Source organism: Trachinotus anak, unplaced genomic scaffold (genome assembly GCF_046630095.1).
Source record: "Trachinotus anak isolate AG129_WGS33_773 ecotype Australia unplaced genomic scaffold, CSIRO_AGI_Tana_v1 ptg000032l, whole genome shotgun sequence".
Classification (NCBI taxonomy): Eukaryota; Metazoa; Chordata; class Actinopteri; order Carangiformes; family Carangidae; genus Trachinotus; species Trachinotus anak.
In genome coordinates, this window is record NW_027273883.1 from 29,741,293 (window position 1) to 29,767,952 (window position 26,660).

At 42.3% G+C, this 26,660-nt stretch overlaps 1 protein-coding gene across 2 annotated transcripts in view; it reads left to right on the top strand.

Moving 5' to 3' along the window:
• Positions 1–26,660, top strand: part of ascc3 (activating signal cointegrator 1 complex subunit 3) — a 171,066-nt gene that overhangs the window by 140,137 nt on the left and 4,269 nt on the right. For both annotated transcript variants that reach the window (XM_071469778.1, XM_071469779.1), the window contains exons 31-39: positions 1,566–1,703; positions 2,326–2,446; positions 2,882–3,014; positions 3,977–4,102; positions 11,436–11,547; positions 11,675–11,809; positions 19,233–19,457; positions 23,593–23,744; positions 24,297–24,447. In XM_071469778.1, coding sequence (XP_071325879.1) covers positions 1,566–1,703; positions 2,326–2,446; positions 2,882–3,014; positions 3,977–4,102; positions 11,436–11,547; positions 11,675–11,809; positions 19,233–19,457; positions 23,593–23,744; positions 24,297–24,447 — 1,293 coding nt within the window. The remainder of the gene's footprint in view (positions 1–1,565; positions 1,704–2,325; positions 2,447–2,881; positions 3,015–3,976; positions 4,103–11,435; positions 11,548–11,674; positions 11,810–19,232; positions 19,458–23,592; positions 23,745–24,296; positions 24,448–26,660) is intronic.

Consider the following 26,660-nt stretch of genomic DNA (forward strand, 5'->3'; position numbering starts at 1 on the left):
TGATATAATTATTATATAATAATTTTACATCAGAGAAGTGCAGATCCTCTCTTCTGATTGGCTGACTGTTTCCTGGGTGATACATGGCCAGGCCAACCACAGGATTGCAGCCCTCTACTGTAGTTAAGTAAAACTCACCCATAATGTCAAGGGGCAGTCAGTGCTGAAATTAGCCAGACAGTCAAATTTGGACTAGAATGCTAAAACGTTCTGGATTTCGTGTGGAGCTACAGACTGGAGCCTTGAACCTCGTCCCGTTGCAAACCACTGGAGCATCTGGCAGCATCGTCCACAGAGCTGAAGTTTCAAAGTCCAATGCAGAAGTGGGGGAGACATCTTCTAGTTTAAAAATAATACACATGGCACCATTACCAAGTCCTGAATGTGCTTCCTGAACCCTGCAGATACGTTGTCTTAATGCAAATGCATACCATCTTATAACATAGGCCCAGTTTCTGTATATGTGCACAGCCCACAGCCTCTGTGTGTGTGTGTTCTGCTGATATATGCTGCTGCCTGCTGCTTCTCTGTGCTGGCCCATGTAGCAGCTCAGCTCCCTGCTGTTTGACTGACAGGTTTCTGGCGATTACTGCTTACCTCTCATCGGGGGTCACCCACTGCCCCAAATCCCCCCTCTCTGACCTGACAGCTCTTTCTTCCCTCTGCTGCTCCCTGAAACCCCAGGCTCCCTCTCTCAGGGCTGGATTTTCACTCTGACATTTTATTACCTCTTATTACCTCGTATTTTTCAGTCAATTAGTTGGAATATTTAAAAGACAGTTTGAGTTTCTAATTGGAAACATCCTTTGTGGGAGGGTGGGGACTGCTGTTTGGTTAGTATGGGTACTCTTCTTAAAGCACTCTGAACTGCTGAGTGGAACGCCTATGAAATAAATGAAAAATTCAATTGTTAATACAGATTTTATTGATGATTTTGTGTCCTGTGTGTATGATAGTCAGCTACAATTTGGTTCAGTTTTAGATTTTGCTTTTAACAGTGTGGCTGGATCTGTTTAAAAGGGGTCCTGTTTACTCCTGCAGCTCTGCTCCACTGACTCCGTCTTTCTCTGACTGTATTTTCTTTTATTCCACAACATGTTTATATTGGCTTGAGGACATTAGATCTGTATAGTCTCAGTCCTGCTCGAACCAGAGGAGAGCCGTACATATCAGTCGCACTGTGACTACTGTTCATGACTCTTTATATTATGCATCTATCTGCAGGAGTCAGGTGCAGCTCATGATGAGGCTCCTCAGATAGAAATGCTTTAAAGGAGAAGTTGTGCAAATATACTTATTCACTTTCTTGCCCAAAGTTAGATGAGAAAATCAGTAGCACACTCAGGTCTGTATGCACTCTTGTCATCAGGAAGTTATTGCCTTTTCAGTCTCTTTCCCCACACCTTTGTGTTGTTCCGCCAGGACATGTCACTGTGAAACTAGGGGCCAGTCTGGATGTATTTATAGTTTACAGAGTTACAGTTTCATGGTTTGGCATGTCATTGTATATGATGCCTCTCAGTCAGTTGGTTATTGGCTTTGTCTGTGCAATGGTTTTCCTACAGATAGAGGACATCATCGCCACAGTTAGGGACTCCAACCTGAAGCTAACGCTGGCTTTTGGGATCGGCATGCATCACGCAGGCCTCCATGAGAGAGACAGGAAGACTGTGGAGGAGCTGTTCGTCAACTGTAAGATCCAGGTACATCTTCACCCTGTACACCACACCTGTACTGAATACTTGGCCTGGCTTTGAACACCATTGGTTACACTTGATGTAAGTGATGGAAGTGGTGTGCAGTTTGACTGATGATATGTTATTGCAGAAATGATCAGTGCTATGCTGGTTGGCCGTGGAAAGCTCTTATCACTCCTTCCTTGGTCTAAATGGTGTAAATCATTATCCTGTGGCCAAATTTTTATTACTTCTTTTTGGGCAGGTGGGCAAGACAGAACAAAAGTATTTATTACCTTATTTATTTCTTAAATCACCCTATCATCCACTCTGATCTGCCACCTGAGCTTCATCACGTCAAAGTTAAACATGAGAGAAAAAGTGAAATCTGTTGTATCTGCTTGAAATATCTATGATTCCATAAAAGAGGAATAATGAGACCTACACACTGCGTCATACAGCCGAATGTGGATTAACTGTATGTGCATTCTCACTTTACCCATGTCCCATGTTTTCCTCGAGATGTTTTCTTTGCTTATTATTTATTACCTATTTGTCTCTATATTTGTTGTAAATTTTTCATTCTTTCAATTTGTGTTAAGTTTCCCCCTGTTGTATCATTGCAGTCAGTTCTCATCTCTTCTCTCAGGTTTTGATTGCTACCAGTACTCTGGCTTGGGGGGTGAACTTCCCTGCTCACCTGGTGGTCGTCAAGGGAACGGAATACTATGATGGCAAATCCAGGCGCTACGTGGACTACCCCATCACAGGTACACAGTCCTGCCCATTAACTGTTTTCTCACAGGTACATTCAGTACAGACTGTTTTAATCCACCACAATAGGACAGAGGTTGACATTATAATGGAAGATAACTGTAGTCCAACACCAACTGAGGAGGGATGCCTGCTATTTTGCTATCCCTACAATTGTGTTAATCTCTTAAATCAGACTCTACATGACCTCATATCACTGGAGTCATTGCATTTATCTTGGCTGAGGGAAGGACTCCTTTTAAAAAACAGTTGATGGTTCTGAATCAACTGAGTGACAACAAAGAATCACTTTTCACTGCAGCTAATTTAAATAATGTGGAACATGGAATGGAAAAGCAGTGTTTTGTAATATATACGATGTGTGTGTGTGTGTGTGTGTGTGTGTGTGTGTGTGTGTGTGTGTGTGTGTGTGTGTGTGTGTGTGTGTGTAGATGTTCTGCAGATGATGGGGCGAGCAGGTCGGCCTCAGTTTGATGACCAGGGCAAAGCGGTTATTCTCGTCCACGACATAAAGAAGGATTTCTACAAGAAGTTCCTCTACGAGCCTTTTCCTGTTGAGTCCAGGTAACAGTCACATGTCTGTCATCATGGTGTTCAGGGTTTCTACCATCACTATCTGTTCTATCGAAGCCCAGAGGCCTTTTCCGTCTATACATATACAGTATAGTGCCAGTATGAACAAGATAGTGTTCATCAAATGAGAACACACCTGTGGGGCTGTGAATGTGATGAAACTCTAGTGCACAGCACAGACTTCATCTAAATGTCTGCACTCTCCCATGACACATACTTACCAAAAACTGATTCACACTGTGCTCAGAACAAATCTGTATACAGTTTATGTACAAAATAACTCCTTGTACACATCACATCAATGCTGATGCTAAACCAGTCTTTTTATACCTTTAGACCTTACTTTGAGAAATGTAAACCTGTTTTTTTTGTTTGTTTTATGTTTTTCATTTACTGAAAGGAGGAAAACTGTTGAATGTTTTCTAAACATAAGCAACATAAGTACAGTACAGTTGCCTAAATGAGATAAAACTAGTCAAAAAGTGGCAACATTTTGATTAAATTCAGGAATTATCTGGTAAAAAAAAAAAAAACAGGTTTGTGACTGCATGACTACATATTTACTGCCAGAAGTCAGTACATACAGTTTTGATACTTGGTGCTGCAGCTACAATAATCCATTAACTTGCCAATTATTTTCTCATTTCATGGATTCATCATTTTGTTCATAAATGTCAGAAAATAAAACAACATACATCCACAGTGATGTGTTCAAATGTTAAACGAAAGAGGGTTTACAACAGAATAAGACAAGTGAAAGAACCATTTTAACACCGAATGAGCTGGAGTCAGTTTTTGGCCTGTTTGTTTGGAAAATGAATTGAACAGTTGATAGATAATTGTTGGCTATTCCAAATTAGGTTGATAAAATTTAGATCTAAATCAGAATCTCTTCTATTGTAAATCAGAATGTATGTGTAAGTGTTCTGTCTGTGATTGTGTTATATCCCAAGCCTCCTCAGTGTCCTGTCAGACCATCTGAACGCTGAGATGGCTGCAGGAACAATCTCATCCAAACAGGACGCAATGGACTACATCACCTGGACATACTTCTTCAGGCGGCTGGTGATGAACCCCAGGTTAGGAAAAGCTCCGCACACCACATGTCATTACCAACAGCAGCAGTTCATACACATCAAAAGATACAGCAAACACACAAACACGTGCACACATTCTTAGCCTACTCTCACAACCTGGTTAGAGCAGTGCTGAGTTCTGGAGTCAAACATCTGCTATGTAGACAGAGACCATTCCAGAACATTCCAGCCTGTTGGTATTTGCACGGCTGTCAGCCCACGTTTACCCATCAGGCCCTGACTGAGGCCGGGCAGTGGGATCAGACCAATACAGGTGTGTGAAATCAGATATTGATCATTTTGGAACCAAGCTGGACGTTAAGTTCAAAGTCTAACATTTTCAGCAAAACAGTGACACAGATTTAATGTTTATCTGTGATTGTATTGGTGGAAAGACTTTGTGGCTTTAAGCATTTATGATCATTTATGGTTTGGAATTGGACCAGGACCATTGATATCATTCTGCTGTCTCTGTCCAAACTTTACTGTCTCCAGCCAAAAGTTCAACGACAAAAATCCTTAAAAATAGTTTTAAACTTACTTACATTACTGAATACTATCACCACTATTATAAAGATTATTGGTGGTAGTATTCTTACTAGTAGAATAGTGCTGTATTATCATTTGGCTTTAATAATAGCACTTTTACTCAGTCACTTAGATTGACAACTAATGGCGTTTTATATTGAATTCATCCAGTTTGTGATTTTGTGAATTTCAGCAATTTAATGTCTATACGAGATGAGGTATATTTTTCCTCCAGCTCGTTCTGGGTCTGCCTGTGGTCCAGTTGGACATGCCTGGCAAACCTCCACAGAAACGTATCTGAGAGGCATCCTAATCACATACCAAAACAACCACACCTGGCATTTTTCAAGGCAGAGGAGCAGCAGTTCTACTCCCAAATCCTTCTGTATGTCGAGCGTCTCACCGTCTATCTAAGGGATAATAAAGGATTGTTTGTGTCACTCCCCAATGCTTAAGACCATCAGTAAGGGTTTGAACATAGATCAAGAAATAAATCAAGAGCCTCGCTTTCAGGCTCAGCTCTGTCTTCACCATGACAGGCAGGTACAATGCCCACATTACTTTCTATGCTCCACCGTTCTGCCTGTGATGTCATGTCTGATCTTATCGTCACTCAATAATCAGAATCAGAATCAGTTTTATTGCCAAGTATGTTTTCACATACAAGGAATTTTTTCTGGTGATTGGTGCAATTGATCAGCAACAGTGGGGCTCTCTAGCCTTGTTGATGAGGCTAATAGCAGATGGGAAGAAGCTATTTTTGTGGCGAGAGGTTTTGGTCCTGAAGGACCGCAGCCTCCTGCCAGAGGGGAGTGTCTCAAAGAGTTTGTGTCCAGGGTGGGAGGAGTCAGCTACAATCTTCCCTGCACGCCTCAGAGTCCTTGAGGTGTACAGGTCCTGGAGGGACGGAAGATTGCAGCCAATCACCTTCTCAGCAGAGTGGATGATACGCTGCAGTCTGTTATTGTCCCTCTCCGTGGCAGCAGCGTACCAGATGGTGATGGAGGAGGTGAGGATGGACTCAATGATGGAGGTGTAGAAGTTCACCATCATAGTCCTTGGCAGGTTGAACTTCTTCAACTGCCTCAGGAAATACATCCTCTGCTGAGCTTTTTTGATGAGGGAGCTGATGTTTAGCTCCCATTTGAGATCCTGTGTGATGGTGGTTCCCAAGAAGCGAAAATGCTCCACGGTAGCCACGGGGGAGTCACACAGGGAGATGGGGGTGGGTGGGGCTGGGCTCTTCCTGAAGTCCACTATCATTTCCACTGTCTTCAGAGCGTTTAGCTCTAGGTTGTTCTGCCTGCACCAGGTCACCAGACGCTCAGTCTCCCACCTGTAGGCAGACTCATCGCCATCAGAGATGAGTCCAATGAGAGTGGTGTCGTCTGCAAACTTCAGGAGCTTGACAGACTGATGGCTGGAGGTGCAGGTGTTGGTGTACAGGGAGAAGAGCAGAGGAGAAAGAACGCAGCCTTGTGGGGATCCAGTGCTGATGGTCTGGGAGTCAGACACATGCTTTCCTAGCTTCACGTGCTGCCTCCTGTCAGACAGGAAGTCGGTGATCCACCTGCAGGTGGAGTCAGGCACGCTCAGCTGGGAGAGCTTGTCCTGCAGCAGAGCCGGGATGATGGTGTTGAAGGCAGAGCTGAAGTCCACAAACAGGATCCTGGCATAGGTCCCTGAGGAGTCCAGGTGCTGGAGGATGAAGTGGAGAGCCATGTTGACGGCGTCGTCTACAGACCTGTTGGCTCTGTAGGCGAACTGCAGGGGGTCCAGGAGTGGGTCAGTGATGGATTTGAGATGGGACAGGACAAGGCGCTCAAATGATTTCATGACCACAGAGGTCAGGGCAATGGGTCTGTAGTCATTTAGTCCTGTGGGCCTTGGTTTTTTGGGGACAGGGATGATGGTGGAGGATTTGAAGCAGGCTGGCACGTGGCAGGTCTCCAGTGAGGTGTTGAAGATGTCTGTGAACACTGGAGACAGCTGATCAGCACAGTGCTTCAGGGATGATGGAGAGACAGAGTCAGGACCGGCTGCTTTGCGGGGGTTCTGCTTCTTAAAAAGCCTGTTGACATCTCTCTCCAGGATAGAGAGAGACGTTCCTTTGGTAGGGGAGGAGGGGGGTTCTGATGTGGCTCTGATGTGGAGGTTGGTGTCAGGCTTGTCCCATTGTCTTTCAAAGCGGCAGTAGAACTCATTCAGATCGTTGGCCAGACGGAAGTCGTTAATGGAGTGGGGGGGTTTAGGTTTGTAGTTTGTGATCTTTCTGAGCCCTTTCCAGACAGAAGCAGAGTCATTGGCTGAGAACTGGAGCTGAAGTTTCTCAGAGTACAGTCGTTTAGCTTCTCTCACCGCCTTGCTAAACCTGTACTTGGACTCTTTAAACTTGTCCCTGTCCCCACTCCTGAAAGCTTCCTCCTTTTGCCTCCTGAGCTGACTGAGCTGAGCTGTGAACCAGGGTTTGTCATTGTTATAACTCACCCTGGTGCGTGATGGGATACAGCAGTCCTCACAGAAGCTGATGTATGACGTCACAGCCTCTGTGAACTCATCCAGACTGTTGGAAGCAGTCCTGAACACCTCCCAGTCAGTGCAGTCCAAACATGCCCGCAGATCCTCTATGGCTTCACTGCTCCACTGCTTTGATGTCCTCGCAACAGGTTTACACAGTTTTAGTTTCTGCCTGTATGTGGGAATCAGGTGGACCATGACATGGTCAGAGTGGCCCAGTGCAGCCCGGGGGACGGCGTGATAAGCACCACTGATTGTGGTGTAACAGTGGTCCAGAGTGTTCCCCTCTCTGGTCGGGCAATTAACAAACTGTCTGTATTTGGGCAGTTCATGACTGAGGTTCCCTTTGTTAAAGTCACCAAGGACAATAACTACGGAGTCCGGGTAGGTCTGCTCCACACACAGTATCTGGTCGGCGAGCGCCCGCTGTGCCTCCTGCACGTTTGCCTGTGGTGGGATGTAAACACCGACCAGGATGATTGAGGTGAACTCACGGGGGGAGTAGAAGGGCCTGCAGTTTATGATGAAAGTCTCCAGGTCAGGAGAACAGTGCTGCAGGATCACTGTCACGTCTTTGCACCAGCCACTGTTTGCATAAAAGCAGATTCCTCCACCTTTGGTTTTGCCGGACAGCTCTGTGTCGCGATCCGCTCTGAAGAGCTGGAAGCCGGCCAGCTCCAGCGCAGAGTTCGGAATCGATCCACACAGCCACGTCTCCATGAAGCACAGGACGGAAGATGAGGAAAAGTCTCTGTTCTTCTGCACCAGTAGCTGAAGTTCATCCAGTTTGTTGGGCAGTGAACGCACGTTGGAGAGAAAGATACCTGGGAGAGGTGTGCGGAGTGCGCGCCGGCGGAGACGCGCAAGCGCACCGGTACGTTTTCCTCTCCTCCGGCGTTTCACTGCGAGAGCAACGGTCAGTGACCTCTGACCAAAATGTCCAATAATCCCACAGATGAGTCGAGAAAAGTAGGAAAAAAATCCACTGGAGTTGTTTCTCTGATATTAATGAGCTCTTCTCTGGTGAAAGAGCTCCGGAAACCAAAGCAGAAAACTGGATTTATAAAGAAAATAAGGCAAAAAATGCGCACCAAAACACCGAGGCAGCCATCCGCGGCGCCATGGCAACGTGCAATAACTGCACAATACATGAATTCCTTCAGTTGGGACAGCAACTCACCCCCAACCAACATGGTAGCAAACCATACCAGTGCAACAGACCTACATCATCTACACAGAGCAGAGATTCCTTCCTGAGGTTGCAAAACTAGATGCTCTTCATTCCTCAGCTACACATGGAGTCCGTGTCCATGAAAATCATAAACAGAATCCGAGACAGGAGACAATTTGGCCATAACCCTACGCCAACTGAGAACGTGTTTGACTTGACCTCAAATCAAATTTCATCATTCAAAATGACAAACATCATGACAACAACACAGGTCCTCCTCTCTAGAGACAGGATCTAGCTGATGAAGTCACTACCTCAGAGTAACTATGTGAGAGGTTTTGACAGATTATATAGGTTCTTTAATTTAATTCAAGTTCCTTAATTGACGATTCAATTTAAACATACAAAAGAAGACTATGAATAAGTGTAGCAGTATTCACACCAGAAGTTGATGTTAGAAAGGAATTCTATTAAATCAAACAGAACTTGGTTCCTGTATGATGTCTTTGGCCTGTGTGCATGCTCTCTTATCAGCATGATGATGTGTATCAGAACTCTTAAGTTCAGCCTCACGTTACATAGAATAATATTTGCCTCTTGATGTATTGACACCATTACCTTTACGCAGCTGTGTTTTACATCTGAACAGCTAATCTATCACTACTGCTTCAATGCTTTGACTTCTAGACACCACACACACACACACACACACACACACACACACACACACACACACACACACACACACACACACACACTCTGGTACACACGAATACACCCACAGGGTCCCATGGGTGTCTTAAACATCTGCAGGCTGACTCCCTGTGCCATCAGGAGCCTAATGGTGATGATGCTAATAGCCATAACTTAATCAGACAGCCCCTGCCACTAGTGAAGACCTGTGAAATGTATTCAGTAATAAAAACATTCAGCCCTTAGCTTTGTGCGCTGTTAACATGTGGAGCAATGGGAATAAAAGAAATGCTTAATATTTAACACACGATAAATATGGCCATCGCCTGTCTCAACTGCTGCTTCCAGCTCGCGAGTGCAGCTGGGATTTCTTCTCCCTGCTCCTAATGGCAGAATTAATGGTTCTGTGTGATGATCATGAAGATATCTGTTTTAATGTGATATGGGAATTTGGCAATTTTTCAGTCTGCCCTGGTTTGCATGCATTGTGCAGATAAGTGTAAAAATGACCTCGGCCTTCCTCCACCTGTTAACTTACCGTATTTTTTGGTATTTGTCCTTACTATAATTCTTACTTTTAATTCCTTATTTTTCTCCTCCTACTTTCCTTACTCTTCTCTACAACTTTATGCTCCACTGAGGTGCAGTTTTTTTCTTTGTTTTCAGCATTCTCAGTCTGTTCATGGCTATAGCCCTATAGGGTTACATTTCTCAGTTAATAAAACTATAAAGAGACATGGAATTACATATGCTGCAAAATTACTATCACGCAAAAAAGAGCTACATTGTCAAATTTTATTTGCATATACAAGAGCTATCTTACCTTCTACTGAAGTTAGCAAGCTAATCAGCTACCCTCGGCACATCACTCTTCAATAGTGTCTGCCGCAAAGACCAAACGCAGAAAACTGAGAAGTGCAAAGGAAAAACTATGACTTGCAAACAAGAAATAAGAAATTGAAAGTCTTGTTTTATGAGCAGGGAGCTAGCACCAATAACACATTGGTTTGGATCCATTCCTACATATATTAATCCCCCAAAAAAGTCTCAATCTGTGTTTGGACAGAAGACTAGACTGTTGTAATCAGTGGAAAAGAAACATGGCCAATTTGAACCTCAGATTTTTGGAGGACCAATGTGACCATCAAGGTTCTGAAATGGGGACCAGCTCTTTGCTCTGATCTCGTTCTCTTTCAAGTATGGAGGGTTCATGGGAGTTTGCAAATCCAGTCTACGTGTGTTTAGTGGACTTGGAGCAGGATTATGACCATGTTCCTCAGGGTGTCTCCTTGACAGCTTTTTGTGACTACTTAACCCATTCTGTAACAAATGTCTGCTGGGTAGCCCAATAATAATTCATTACTAACTTGTAATCATCTTCTGATGAAAGCATGAAATGTGGTCATTGACTGACACTAGAGATCAACAAGATGGCACTGTTATAACACACATAACCCCCAGTAGTGAACAGTTGAGCCAAGACATATTTTACATTACTGACATTGTATAGGGTTAGGGTTATGTATACAGATTTTTTCACCCTTGCAGACATCTGTTTCTACCAGCTTTAGTGAAACGGTGTTTGGCTTCTTTTACTTTTTTATTTTACTTGAACACATCATGCACAAATATTCTTATTATAAGGTAATGAAGATTGTCTTTAATTACACGTCTGCTGAGCCTCATATGGTAACTCTTACCTAGCAGAGCTGAGCTGATGGAACCCATTTGGCCACTGGTTGAGTTATGTCAGGTAATAGTCTAACCTGGGAGTCATTTGCTGGCAAGGGCTGGACCTTTTTCTTTCAGCTGGCACTTTCTTTCTGTAGCTCAACAGTGTATAAGATTCTAACCTATATATATACATATAATAGCCTACCCTTCCATTGTTATGTACCTTCATATTAGGCCCTAACTGTCTTTTATAGAGCAATTTCTACTTCCAGTGCGCAGGTTTTTGGATGGTTCAGTACAAATGAAATAGTAATGGTTGCCTTCTTTCTTTTGGACTGTCATCTTTTTCTCAAACCAAAAGATTTGTACATATTTGGTGAAATTAAAATTCATTAATTTTGCTTAAATCAAATTCTTGTATTAACTGGTGGTGTGACAGGGCCCTAAAATGCCTACACAGGTCAGTGCAAAACAGGACATTTATGTAGTGTGCATTTTAACAGTCACTGTGGAGTTGTCATTTAAGCAGTGAAATTCAACTTACCTCATGTGTCTGCCTGAACTCCCTGAATCATCTCTCAGCACATTTATCCTGTCTCGAGTCTCCCTGTCCAAAGGTCATGGTGGACTGTCAGAACAACAGAAGTTCTCAGTGCAGCAGAACAAATACACAGAATGACAAACAACCTTTCTGGAGTATTTTGACATGAAGTCACTTTTTTGTAATCACACACTGTGTGCTGTGTTGTTCAGTTATTACAGCTTAGAAGACATCAGCCACGAGTCCATCAATAAATACCTGTCCAACCTGGTGGAGAGGAGCCTGCGGGACCTGGAGTGCTCCTACTGCATAGAGATAAAAGAGGTGTGTGTCTGTGCGTGGGTGTGTGTGTAGTGTTTTTTAAGTACGTTTGTAAAATGACACAAATAGATCTAATGTTAAATAAGATCAAGGTTTTGTTTGTTAAACTTTTGTTTCCATTAATGTCCAGGATGATCGGACAATTGAGCCACTGACCTACGGTCGCATTGCCTCCTATTACTACCTGAAGCACCAGACCATCCGCATGTTTAAAGAGCGGCTGAAGGCTGAGCTGTCTATCCCCGAGCTACTCTCCGTCCTGACGGTGAGTTTCACACTGAACACTGTCACCATTTACTATGTACATTGTGTCAACGCCACAACCTTTTCTATTTATCTTTGCTTAGACCTATGTCATTGATTCAGAAAAAAGATGTCAGTACACACTTGTGTTGTGTGCTCTGAAGTTAAGGTTTGAGACATACAGTTCAAGACTGTGCATTGACAGAGAAGTTATGCTGAGGTCAGACGTTTTGCAGTTAAAGCCTCTAGACCAAGATATTAACTCGCTTTGTGACTTTTCCTTTATATGGCCAGAACTGCTTTTTTATCAAGATACTATATCTCACAATCTTTTGAGATACAGTAAAGATGTCTATGAAATTCATGATTACTCTTATGTTCCCAAGAAGATGAGCCCTTTTCATTTTAGTGAATCCATGACCTTTGACCTTATTGTTTCATCTGCAGCACTGATAAAACTACAAGAACTGCTTTGATGAGATATACTAAATAAATATAATTTTAGTGCCACTATTGAGGATTTAAGTTTTTAAATACACTTGTGTTACACCAGCTACTTAAAAAAATGTTTTTGCTATGTTGAGCTGGGCACACTGCACTCAACAGTCATTTTCACTCAGGAGACACAGAGATGAGTCTTTATCATGACCGGGTATTGATGGAGCCAGTCAAGCTCCTGCTTAATGTTGTAATCACTCAGTCATTCCAAGTTTTTTGTGTTGTTGGAGCTGCAGTGATGCTGTCTGTAGGTAAATTCAATGCATAAATCTAGACTCAGATCTTGTTGGCTACCAGCAAAGTCGAAACACTGATGTCATGTCAGTAATTAAACTGTGGAATCTAATGGATGCACAATAATGAATTCAGGAGTAGAATGCATGCAGAGCAGGAGGACACACACTAAAGCTGTGCTGTACGTTTGTATGCACAGTCAGGGTTGCCCAATAACTTTGTGCTTTTTCTTCCATTTTTGCTCATGGTGTGGGAAATCATTAAACTTTGTGTGTGTGCACAGGTGCATGTGTGCACAGTGAGAGTCAAGCAATTAAACAGAACTGCTTCTCAAAAACTATTTTCCAATTAAATGTCTGTGGAAGAAAAACAGTTGCAAGTGCAAATGAGAAGTAAGAAGAAGTAAGACTGCACTTATTTTTAGGGCAATACTCCAAATATTGATTTTGTTGGATATAAACAAGTTTTTAGTGTTAATTAATTCTATCGAACCAGTAAACACTGTGGCACTTTCGCAATGTTTCCTTTAATTTTCTTCCTTTTTCTTTTCTTTTGTTTGCGTTTTTTGATGTAGCCCAGTCTTATCTGAGTAGCCCCGCATCTCTGACTTCAGTATGTGGCAGCTCGAGAGCTTTATGTTGCTGTTTGAAAGACATGTAACACATGACAGAGGAGATGCCTGTCTGTTTTTTTCTCTTTTTGTGATTTGAAAGTACAAAAAACATCAGGGAATGTTCCTGCACACACATCCACACAGATCCACTTTACTCCCTGCTTTCAAATTAGCACCTTTGTCTGAGCTTCATTAACTCTCCTCATTATGGAGGTTTAGTGTGATCTGTCACCCTCTTCCTTTTACTTCTTGACCTTGTGCATCCCAGCAGCAAGGTCATCCACATTCTGGCTCCTGATTGGTGGAGTCAACACAAGATATGGTGTTTTCACACATTTCCAAGGGGGGGTGATGATGACATACTCCTTTTTCCACACCTTCTAATGGGCTTGTACATCTGTTTGTAATGACTAGTGGCGCATTTCATCACTGTGAAAAATGTTATTTGTGAGTTATAAAATTTGATTTCCTGAAAACAGCAAATGAACAGTCAACGTGTTTGAAAAATGTTCTAGAATTGAGTCACTTACTTAAATGAAATTAATGTCACATATACTGCTGGAATATCTGTCATCATATGTGTTGTGTCTTGGAGATGATCACTAGATGATGTGGCTACCATTACAACACATCTTCAGTTGCTTTGATTTCCCTCTCATGGGTCTGCCCTCTGACTGCTGCAAAGCCTCTGCAACCCACCTCAACCGGATACACTCATACATTCCTTCATCAGTCCTCTGCCTCAGCTGCCAGGTTGGCAAATCACAGGCTTTTTCCTTTATATGCTTCATCCATGCGTCCTCCCAGGGATCGTCAGGTCAGTGATGAGGTCATGCTGGAAGGAGTTGGGCCAAAGGACCAGATCTGGCTCACAGGTTGATCATTGCAATTTTGGACAGTAAGTTCAGTCTGTAGGCATCTCCCAGGCATCTCCCAGTATCTTGCTGCGTTCAGTGGTCGTGAGTCTGTAGACGAGGGGTTGAACCCCAGTTGCTCTTTTTTGCAGATGAAGGACAGTAGTTGAGGGCAAGTTGTCCGGGCATGGGCATCTGTCTTGTTTTAGGCCTGTCTTACAGCCAACCAAGATGTGCTTTAGGCCAAACAGTTTGAAACATTTCCTTGTGCTAAAAAAGATTTTGATCATTTTGCTGTGCTGTCTAAGTTCTTTATAGATTGTTAAAAGGGTAAGACTGGTGTTTTTTAATTTTTTTTATATCAACAGGTCCCATGAAATGACCAAAACCAATAATGTGTTGGTACATCTCTCCACACTTTCTGATTTCTCAGCCCCAGGTCTAGTGGTTCCTACCAAAAATCTAAGTCAAAATTAGCTACAGTGCTTGTGGTCATGGTAATGGTAATGAAGGAACATGTCACCCCTGACAACAGTCAAGGTAAGTAATGTGTTTTTAATAGTTTATGGACAACAATAGAGGAGGAATTCAAAGATTGTGCTGGGCCTTATCTCTCCCCATTGGCAGAGTATCTAACTGTCTGAATAAAAATAATTTGTCAAGACAGCAATTGTTTTTATTATTTCTTTATTCAGTTAAGTAAATTGTGGCTGGAAATGTGATTTGTTTGTCAAAAAAGACTAATTTAGATTTTTCATTTGTTGTGTGTTTTTCGATTTTCTTCAGATTTTATTTCTGCTGTAAGTCCATGTGGTGTGTTCAGCGGTTGAATCTGACTTCAATAATAATGCTAGCTTAGGGAGGGGGGGCTACTCTGAGACAGTTAACATCACTCCCCTTTGCACACATGTAGATGGAAGCAGACCAAGGTATGCCATGTTTGGTTACCTCCCTCCTCAACAAGCTGCAACACAATAGGCCAGTCACCCTGACGCCCATCCACTCCCCCTCTGTTAGCTACAAAGCACTGGCATGCTCCTCCAGTTCCCCCTAATTGCTGCACCGTGGCCACTGATGAGCAACACCCACGCCTAGCTACACCAACACCTCCCACCCCCCTTGTACTCGTTTTCCTCTCTGAGCACTACATGAAAACTCAGCCTGTCTTTGTCTGTGTTTTCTTCCCGGCTGTATTTGAGCGCTGCTTCCTTAGATGAATGTTTTAACAGTAAAATCAAACTGTATCAAACGTAAACTGGCAGTCAAAAGTATTGTCATACACAGTGGCCTCAGAAAGTATTCAGATCCCTTCACTTCATTGTGTTTAAGATCTTTAAATCGTTATGTCTTAAATAGATGAAACTGTTTTTAGAAAATTTTCTCAATAAACAGCAAAAACTGATTTTTCATTTCCAGAAGGATTCAGTTCTTTAATGACTTTAATTCAGTACTTTGTAGAAGCCCCTTTGGCAGTCAATCTTCTTGGGTAAGTCTCTACGAGCCTTGCACACCTGGAACTGGGCGGTTTATCCCGTTCTTCCTGACAGATCCTCTCGAGCTGCATCAGAGTGTCTGTGAACTGACATCTTCAGGTCTCTCCACAGATGTTCTATGAGGTTTTAGTCTGGTCTTTGGCTGGGCCACTCAGGGACAGTCAGAGACTTGAACTTAGGCCACTCCATCATCATCTTAGCTGTTTGCTTTGAATGTGGCGTTGAAAGGTAAACTACAGTCCCCAGTCTCAGGTCGGCTGCACTCTGGAGCATGTTTCCCCATACGTACACCTGTACATCTGTCCGTTCTTGTGAACGTGATCTCTCAGGAACAACTTGAGGGAATGTGGCACAAATGTTTCCTTGGTGGATGACCTGACTAGATTTTGGGGATCGAAGATCAAAGGTCAAGGTCATTGTGACTACGGATGCACCGAAATGAAAATTCTTGGCCGAAAACGAAAACGAAAAATGAGGAAACCAAGGCCGAAAACAGAAAACAGAAACACAGAAAGAAATGATTATGTCAATTATTAGAACCATAGCATTTTTGGCTACGATGTGTACTAACCTCACTAAAATCAAGGCATTGCAATAAATCAATTACAAAAGTATGAAAATATTTATTTAGCACTGACATTACAACAATGCACAATATAAATTAAAATTCAAAATAAAATGTTTAACTTGACCCTACTCATGTGTACATTACATAATAATGTACAGGCTTATAACTGACTGGCCTGCTGAAAGACTGTAAAATTAAATATGTTCTCTCATAAAAACACAAAGTGTCAAATGCTTTTTAAATATTTCTCTGTAGGACTTCTACACACGGGAAACGGGATAAGAGCCAGCATGTCTGCGGTGTGGACTTATTTCACTATCTCAGAGAAAGACCCACGAATAGCGATTTGCAAAACATGCAATGCTGAAATTTCAAGAGGGGGTGCATCTGCAAAGAGTTTCTCCATGCGGGTTTAATTTATCACCTGAAATCCAAACATCCCCATCACCATTCTGAATATGAGAAGAATGCTGCTGGCTGCGCTGTTTGCTCGCAATCACGTTTCCCGCGTGCTGGACGCGCTGTCTGCCATGTGATCACAAGTTTCGGCCGTGTTGTTTCGGTGATTTAGGTCTTTCGGCCGAAAATTTTCGGTGGCCGAATTTTCAGTGCATCCCTAATTGTGACCTCATGTCCATCCCATTCTCGTGAACTTGATGCATCAGGAATACCTGGAGAGAAATAATGTGACACAAAAATCCACTGAACTGATTAGTGATCAGAGGTCAAGGTCACTGTGACCTCACAAAACATGTTTTTGGCCATAACTCAGGAACTAAAGGTCAGATTGTGGCCAGATTTATGACACAGTTGGTTGGATAGTGAATTGATGACACTAAAGTTGGTTGCTGACCTTCAAATGCTGGTGATTGTATAGATCCTTTGTGCTGCCAGGTTGATGATATGTTTGAAAATATGTGAAAATGTGAGCACACCCAAGACAAATTCAGGACACATTTGAGATCTGATCTGTCAGATCATATTCAGAGGTAATATTTCAGTGTTTAGAATGGATAAAACCTTATTTCACTGTAGAGCTGTGAGCAGCGCATTGATTATCAACCCCTCCGTACTGCTCTCTCTCTCTCACACACACACTCTCACTCACTCACTCACTCACTCACTCACTCACTCACACACAGACGCACATTGATGCATTTTAATACCAGCTCTGAACAGGATCAATAAGGTCTGCGTGATCTGATCTCCAATGCATCCTCAATGCATCTTGGGTGCATTCACACTGTATTTAGAGCTGTCCACTTGTGATCGGATCACCCAAGACGGATGTTAATACCAGGTCTGAACAGGGCCTTGGGTTTTGCTGGAAGCAGATTTTCCTTCCCCTACAATGAGCCAGTACAGTTATTACAGGTGCAAATGCTTTCTTCTGTACCTCCACATAGTGTTTTATATAATCTGGATAAACTATCAGTCTTTCTGATCATCTGACCTAAGCTAAAGTTTTAATTTATATAACTCAAAGGCTCGTAAACCTTTGCTTTTGAAGTGTTGACTGCAAGTCACAGCATGGAATTGAAACTAGCTGCAACCAACAGGTAATGTAATTAACAACTGATCCATTTCCTCTTGAAGTCTATACAAAGTCTGGAAATTATGAAACTGGGAGCCCCAGTGTCCCCAGTTGAAGCAGAGCTGGGGAGATTTGTTATCATGTTCAATCTATCTTCTCATTTCCTGTTTGTTTTAAATGTGTGTTCTATAATAAAGGCATGAAATGGCCAAAAATATACTTTTAAACATAATTAGAGATGGATACATTGTGAAACATGACAATTAACAGTTCCAGAGTCCAAAGTGATGTCTTCAGATAGTTTTTTTTGTTTCGTTTTTTTTGTCTGACAAACAATCCAAGACCTAATGGTAATTAATTTACAATGATATAAACAGAGAAAAAGCAGCAACACTTCATCCCTTCCGAAGGCTGAAACATAAGTATGTTTTGTGTAGTTGCTTAATAAATGGACGTTTAATTGATTATCAACATTGCTGTGGAGTGATGTTCTGTTGATTGAGTAATTAATTAATTAAAACTGAAAGAAAAGCAGTAAAGTTGAAAAGAAATGTAGACACCACACAACCAATTGTGTGATATTTCAGACAAACTGCTGACAACACAAGGGCAGTCAACTTTTAAAGAAAATAATCAGTTTGATTGACCGGCCAGGTCTTAAGCCAGTGCATCCAGTTTTTTCCAGAAACTTATAAATTTGTAAAACTTGTAAATATGTGATCTGCGGCAGTTGTACTGTGGACCTGACGCCCTCAAAAGCTCTGAGCTGTGTATACCTTCCTCTCTTGTTGTTTGCCCAGCTCCTCTCTTTTTGATTCCTCTCTGCACTGCAATTACTGCTTCAAAGCTCGTCTCTCCAAGTACTTTCTCCATCCTCTGTCTGAGGAAATGTTACGATCAGAGGGTGTGAGGCTGTGTGGAGTTGTTGGTGTTGTCGCCTTAAAGATCTATAGTCTTTCTCTCCAGCACATCCATATGCAGACACAACAGCACTGAAAGACAAATCATTCATAGATTCATTTTCCTGTCTCTCACCCCAACCCCCACACCGCTCAGGTCCTTTCCTCAGCACCTAGCTTTTGAAACACCGGCTTTGGTCAATGATGGATGGAGCCTTAACAATCCAAGCCGGGGGGAGGCTGTGACAAATGCCTCCAGCACAGCCTGTTGATGGGAGTACATTAGCCAAAGTTGAACTGGAGTGAAATAGAGGAGAGGAGCCATGCGTGTCTGTGCATCACTCTGTATAACAATTACAAACAAGGCTGAGCACACAGCCTCAGCACAAAGAGGAGATTGATGGACCATCATCATCATTTTACCTTCCAGTGACCCAGTGCATGTGTTTACTGTTCCTTTGTCATTCAGTGTTTAGAATTCTCAGAAATGTACTTAAAACAATTTCACAAATTCAAAATCTCATTCCAACCCTCAATAGGTTTTTAGGAGTAGGATTTTCAGGTCATAAGGTATGGTGAATAGATTCCCCAGTCTTTGTGGGGAAGGGAAAGCTGTTTTCTTAAGCAGGGAAAAAAACAGAAGAGTGGGGAGTTAAATGCATCTGCTGTTAGGGCGCAGATGCTCAGATTAAAAGAGCCTGACCATAGCGTGCTTTTGACTTCCTGTTTCACTTTTGATCTCTGTCCCTCAGGATGCAGAGGAATATGCCGAGTTGCCCGTCAGACACAACGAGGACCAGCTGAACAGCCAGTTGGCTCAGCAGCTCCCACTGCAGGTCAACCCCCACTCATACGATAGCGCCCACACCAAGACCCACCTGCTGCTACAGGCCCACTTCAGCCACGCCCAGCTACCATGCAGCGACTACACCACCGATACCAAGACAGTACTGGACAACGCCATCCGAGTCTGTCAGGTGAGACTCACTGGGCAACTGAACCATAGCATCAATAAATTACTAATGTGACACTGATAAATGAAGTTTTCAGTCATTACTTTATCAAAACATGAAAACAAGTGATAGTTTGTTGGAACATTTGTACAGAAGCTGTGGATTAAAAAAGACTTTCAGTGCCATGTGCATTTCTCCTGCACCTTGCCAGTAGGAGGTTACTACACTGATACATAATATTTTTATTGTGCCGCAGGCCAGGGCAGAACATGGCCTCTGCTTTCAACTAAACCAATCAACATGTGAGAGAAAGTGTAACTGCTGTGTGTAACACATTCAGGACACAGGGCAAGTGAAAATTTGAGTTTGCCTACATGAAATGATTATTGTCTTCAAACACACAGGTTGGCAAAATATCTGGATTTTCTGCAATGTGAAAAACATCCAAGTAGTAGGGCCATAACTGTCTGCCGCCATTTTCACTGGTTAGAATCACTAACTTCATCAGTAGCAGATCTTTTCAGCTGTAACTAAAGTATGCTAATAACTCTAACTATAGTGCCATGCCTGTTGTAAATGTGCCTGTCGCTAATCTAATGGGAGTAATGGGTTCTGTTTACAAACTCACAAAGCACCATGTGACATCATTATTAATGTGGGGTTAGGGTCTTCAATAAACTTCTCATTCAACACTGCACTTCCTCAGCAATACAGCCGCCAAGTTGTGGTCTGTCGGATTAATCAGAGGACAGATAGACAGGGACTCACTGATTTGTTAGTAGGATGTCATGTCTTTGCAGTTTAACAAACCAACACAGTGATGAACGATCTCTGGTGAAGAGGTCAGCTGATGGTGTCTTGTCAACGTCAGTAATCTGAATCTCCGAGTTAAATTGTCATGTGCATCATATTAAAGGTTCCATAATGCAGAAAGATGGATTTCGATGTCCCGATTATAGAGAAGGTCTAACAGGTGTTATACAGTGAAAGTATGAGCGCTCTCAGTCCACAGAGAAATGCACACAGCCTATATTCAGAAACTGAGCCTTAAAATGACCCGTCAGGACTTCTGGAACTTTGTGATGTCACAGCAAAACAGCCCTCAGCACAGCCCATACAGGCCCACTGTCCAACCTTGCAGGATTTGGTTCCTGTGGATGTTTACCTGAAATCTGTTATATTTTCAATCTCCGTTAAGGATTCTTATAAATGTTTCGTTTGGCCTCTCCAACAATCTTTTCTTCTACCGATCATTAATTACCTTTCCTGTTGTTTAATCAGTTACACTTGGACTAAAAACCAGCCATTATTGTTGCTGTGTGTGGACTGCAAACTTGCATACTGACAGTTCAGGGATGAATTTCTGAAGAAAGGAAAAGCTTGATGGCACTGTCTCCCTAGCTGCTGCTGAGGAAAAGCATATTTCCCATATACACCACTGTTATGCCGCTGGTGGTAGACCTTCCTTCCACACACTCGCCTTAATGTTGCAGCCAGTCGTCTGCAGTTCCAGTCAATCCCATTCAAACTCTACATCTCCTGATGGTGACAGAAGAGTAGACATGCTCCATCTTATTCTCCTGGTAATCCACACGCTATATTCCACTCTTGCTGTCCCAGCTGCCCAATGTCCCAGATGGGCTCAGATTCTGCAGCTACACACACTGGCACTGTACCTGTCCACCCTGAGAGACTAGCAGCCAAAAAGCGTGAGCTAGAGGTTCTCAGCCTCTCTTCTGATTGGCTGACTGATCTGTTGTTACTAGAGCTCCAGAGAGAAGCCTGAGAGAGGAGATGTAAAACTACACTGAGATGGTTTTTGGTTCTTAAAACTACAAATATATCTTCTGATGGAGATCAACTCTTCAGATAAACCACAGGAAAAGTGTAAAATATTGGACCTTTAATGACTGAAGCTTATGAACTTTTCAGTTTTGAGTCTGTACTTAAAAGCAAGTAGGCTACACCTGTATTTCAATGTGTCAAATATTCATATAATTAAATTGTTTTGACTATTTAAATTAATTTTAATTCTTAGTAATGGTTGTAATGTTTTTGCATAATAATGGTATTTGTTGAAGAATCTGAATATAGACATAAAATGTTTGACAGAGTAGGATCTTTCCAGGTGCTGATTAAAGCGGGGAATCGTATAACAACAGGCTAACCTGATGAAAGCTGCAGTGGAACGGGTTGTTCACATAGCTGGACCAGTTATTCCAGAAAGCCTCCTGCTGTTCTTCATAAAAGTCCACTGTCCATACAGACCAAATCAAGTTTAGAAGCATAAACACTTAACCATCAATTAAAGTAACATCTCAGTCATTTAATGATAGTAACAGGAGCTAGAACGGTGAGAGAGAAATACATAAGTAATAGATCTGAATAATGTGCAGCACGTGAAAACAGGGCACATCTTGGGAGCCGGTGCCGTGCTGTAGATGAAGCGGAGAATAAAAGGCGGATGTTAAACGTTAGTAGGTGATTTGTAGTTGAACTTACTGTTCCATCTCATAAATAACATGATGCTCAGAGGTTATATGTAACCCCCAGGTTTCTCATTGTCTGGCAGCTGAAATGGCTGCACTATTCCGTGGTCATATGGACGGTGGCACGAGCCAACACTTTTGAAAACAGAAAACTTAGCACATATCACAGTTAACACAGACTCAGGAACGCTGACAGCAGCAATGGTTGTGTGTGTGTGTGTGTGTGTGTGTGTGTGTGTGTGTGTGTGCGTGCGTGCGTGCGTGCGTGCGTGCGTGCGTGCGTGCGTGCGTGCGTGTGCGCAAGGTGTGATGTTGTAGATGGTGTTTGTTTCTTTGTATGTACCGTTTGAAGTTAGAACCATGTCTGAACGTCTGTAAGTCATTGTCCACAGCTCAGGACGGGTGTTTGTGTGTGTGTGTAAATGTCCATATGCTTGTGATTTTCCATGCTGTGTATCTGGCAGTGATATTACATGGCTCATGGATGTGGTTACTTCTCTGGTGTCCTCCTGCTACCATTTAGAATGGTTCTGGTCTTCAGTTTCTTTATGGTTGTTTTTATTGAGGAAATGTATATTTTAATTGATATTTACAGTTTACATGAAGTGAATGCAACATAAGACTGCTGCTGTCCCTGGACAACGTTTTAATGAACAGGTTTGCTCCTCATAACAATCTGCCCTTTTTTTAGATGGATACTTATAACAAGGCAGTGAGCTTTTAGTTTTAAGACAATGCAATTTATATAATAATAAAATAAATAATACATTTTAAAAAATCATATTTTTTATATCACCAGTGTGGCACCATCTCAGAAGCTCTGCAGTCTGGCTGATTGCTAAATGTTCGTTAGGAAGCAAGTTAGTTCAGCTGCTAACCACACAAGAGACATGTTCAGACCTTCAGCTCTTTCGCATAACTGTACAAATGATTCCTCTGTTATGGAGCAGTTTAGACTCCAACGGAGCTGGGTTGTATAAAATTGAATCATGCAACCATCACGTTTGGACTCAGAAGATCATTATTTTTGCAGTGATTCCACTGAAATAGATTGATTATCTTGGAAAATTTCACTTTTTGAAGTGCTGCTGTGATCAGACCTAATTGAGGTTTATTTGGAGCACCAATATGAATCCATGCCTCCAACAAACTCATTCTGCAATGGAGGAATGAGTACCTTTTACACAGGTGTGGTTTTGCCTTTCATGTGTTTGCATTATTTCACATTAGATTCAAGACAGTCTTTCCCACAGGTCTGAAAGGACTGGCACTACCACATGTGACAATCAACAAATATGTGAGACCTTATCCACTATATTTTGGTTCATTGAATGTATCTGTGCATTTCATATTAATATATTTCCCAGATCCATTGGTCACCAAATATTTATTGGTGGCCATTAATATACCCGTGCAGCCCACCCAAGTAAAGTGTATATGTGGGAAACACTGCAAGAAGACTCCGAGTGTGACTGTCTCACTGGGAACTTTGTGCAGTTTCTTCATACAAAATGTCACCAGCCACATCATATATGGCTGAGAAACATAGCTGTTTATCAGATCAGCAATCACTCACTTTCAGTTTCTGGAATATCTCAGATAGAGATGGCATAGAAATCATAATTAGTGTGTGTCTCCTTTTAATTCTTTGCTCTGTTTGTTCTTCTCAGGCAATGCTGGATGTGGCTGCCAATGAAGGCTGGCTCGTTACAGCCATCAGCATCTGCAACCTGGTGCAGATGGTCGTCCAGGGGCGCTGGCTGCACGACTCCTCATTACTGACACTGCCACACGTAGAACAACAAGACCTCTATCTGTTCAGGTAAACACCATCACTCCACCACAGGTACAGCTATAATGCCCATACAGACATTTGTAGCAGTCTCTAGTAGACACCTAATCTGCTCTGTTGTTGTCCTAGGTGTTCTTATAATTAGTGAACATTACATGACATCATATTTCATTAATGTCTGAGCAGCTTCCTCATGTCATCTAAAGTAGTCATGGTGTTGAGGCTCAGCACCATTAGAACCTGGTGTGTCTTTCAGATTAACAGTTTCTAACTACTCCCAGCCTTAGGTATGAGACATCATCAGGTACATTCTGAAAACCTCCCACACAAAAGCAAACACAGATGCAGTCACACATATAGGATCTCTTGAGTTAATGTCCGAAGCAAACTGGAGTAGACTGCCTCCTACAGAGTCAAGTCATTTTGTGCAAACTCAATAAAAATGGTAAGAGAGGGATGAGGAGGGAAGACGTGCTGGCCCAGTGGTGAACGACCGCAAGAAGTGTGGGGTTGTAGTTTGGGGTTGTTGTGATGCTGCCTCATGACCAAGGATTTCTCCCGTCTCCTCCAATCACTCCATAGGAAATGGGCAAACAACAAGGGGAGGAGGGACATAGGAGGCTTCAGTGGGCCAATCGAAGGACTTCCTGAGCTGATTGCTGCCTGCAGCGGGAAGGAAAGTGTTTTCACTGCTATTGTTGGCCAAGAGTTTCATTCCACTCAGATTTCCCAGGTAAGGTTATAGATATAATCACCTAAAGAGCACATTGAGAGTCGGTAATGTCCTTTAGGCCGTGTTCACACCTCACATGCGTCTTGGGTGATCTGATCACAGGTGGACAGCTCTAAGTACAGGTGTCAATGCTTCCAAGACTGGGCCGCATATGACAACACTCTTTTATCAGGGTGTACAGAAATGTGTCCTGGTCCAAACTGAAGGACCACCCTACTCAAATGATGACATATGTGTGACAACAGTCAACAACAACAGGCAAAATGGATTCTTGTGGATGGTGTGCATCCGAAACAATGTCTGTGAATTAATTTGGTTTGCCTGGAAACAATTGTATTGTTTTGATTTCTCAGTTTTCTTTTCATTTCCTCCGGACGCGGCACAGGAAGTGCACTGCTGCCTTCCATCGGTTAAAAACAACAACGCATTCGGTCTTTGCGAATGAAAATATGTTTAGAGCGGGGCAGTGAGATCTGATCACGAGTAGTCACTCCAGATGCATGTGGAGACACATTTTAATGCCAGGTGTGAACTGACTTAGAACTGACCACTTGTGATCAGATCACCCAAGACACATGTTAGTGCCAGACATGAACAGGGCTTTAGAGGATGTTGATGTACTACAGGAAATAAAGAAAACAAGAAAAATAAATTACATGCTGTTGAATATTGTACATTTTCCAAAAATAATCTTCAGAATGGGTCTATTCCCAAATGTAGTTTATGTAGATCATACATATTATCTCCCTCTCACACACACACACACACACACACACACACACACACCATTACCACTGACGTGCCATGAGCAGTCTTGCCACTGTGGTCCCAGATACCTCCAGGATCCCCAATTACAGCTTCATTGATAGGGTTTCCAGCTCCAATTTAAGTGCTAATTGCAGCAGTAATGAGAGTGTCCAGGCACATCGGCAGGCCCTGTGGCCTCACCCAATCAGTGTCCCTGCTTTCTCCCTTCCCCACCTTTACTCCCTCACTGCCTCCACCCCCCCACAGTGTGGCAGCCTCTCTAATTAAATAATTAGATGTGCAGCAGTGTTCCTGTCTGACTTGCTCAGGAAGAGTAATCCTCACATAAATAGCTTTTGCCGGGTGAATCAGAGAGGTTTTTCTCTTCCCAGCCTTCAGTACACTGCTATATAAACACACGCACACACACACTCTCTTCCACCAGTGTTGCTCTCTCTGTGCCTTTATCTGGATTTATATCTTCCATCCTCTTTGCGGTGGAGCTTTTGGTTTGAACCAACTGTTTCTCAAATTCTCCATAAAAACACTTTTATGGAGCAGCAAAGACCCGACAAGAGTCTGTTTAAAATGAAGGGAGGTTTTATCCAACGGCAGACTTCCTCTCTGCAGCTGATGGATCTGTCCATCTAACACAACCCACCTCTTAAAACGCTTTGTTTTCATTTTTCTCAGATATGTGAAGTTCCTCTCTGTCATGGCCTGTTAGAACATTTGAGGGAACATCTCATCTCATTTCTACACTGTTGGCACTATTGTACTTGGGTTCCCACTGAAATGATTTGAACATTATTCTTTTCTGAGACAAGAGACATTTGAGTAGTGTACAAAAACATGGCATAGAGAAAAAATTAGAAACCATGCAAACATGAGAATGTGATATTTTCCAAAAATGTCAGTCTTAATAATAACAATAATAATAATAATAATAATAATAATGATAATAATAATAATAATAATAAACTTTATTTATATAGCACCTTTGATACAAGAAAAGCAGCACAAAGTGCTTTACAGACAAAAAAATACATGCATCAAGTGCATCACATGAAAATACATAAAAGGAAAATAACAGCATGTTCAAAACAATGTAGAATGAAAAGCAGGAATGTAAAATGAGATGGAATAACAATAACATTGATAAAATAAATGAAGTAAATAAATAATTAAAATATGTTAACCGTTGCACAGGCTCCCAATGTCAAGTATGACATGAGTCCAGTTCCAGTCTGTCTCCAATAACTGGTTTATGGTGTAAAAGCAGAACAAACCAACCCCTGGATTCTGGACACGTGTACATTAACATGTCAGTGTGTTTCCCTGTAATTGAAAAGAAGTTAGCTTATTTTAGTTCAGCTTTGTTAATTTAGTTGGATAGTTGTTGTCTTGACTAACAATGCTTCTTATCAGTCTCTCTGTTCTCTGTTACTGAGAAGGTGAATGAACAC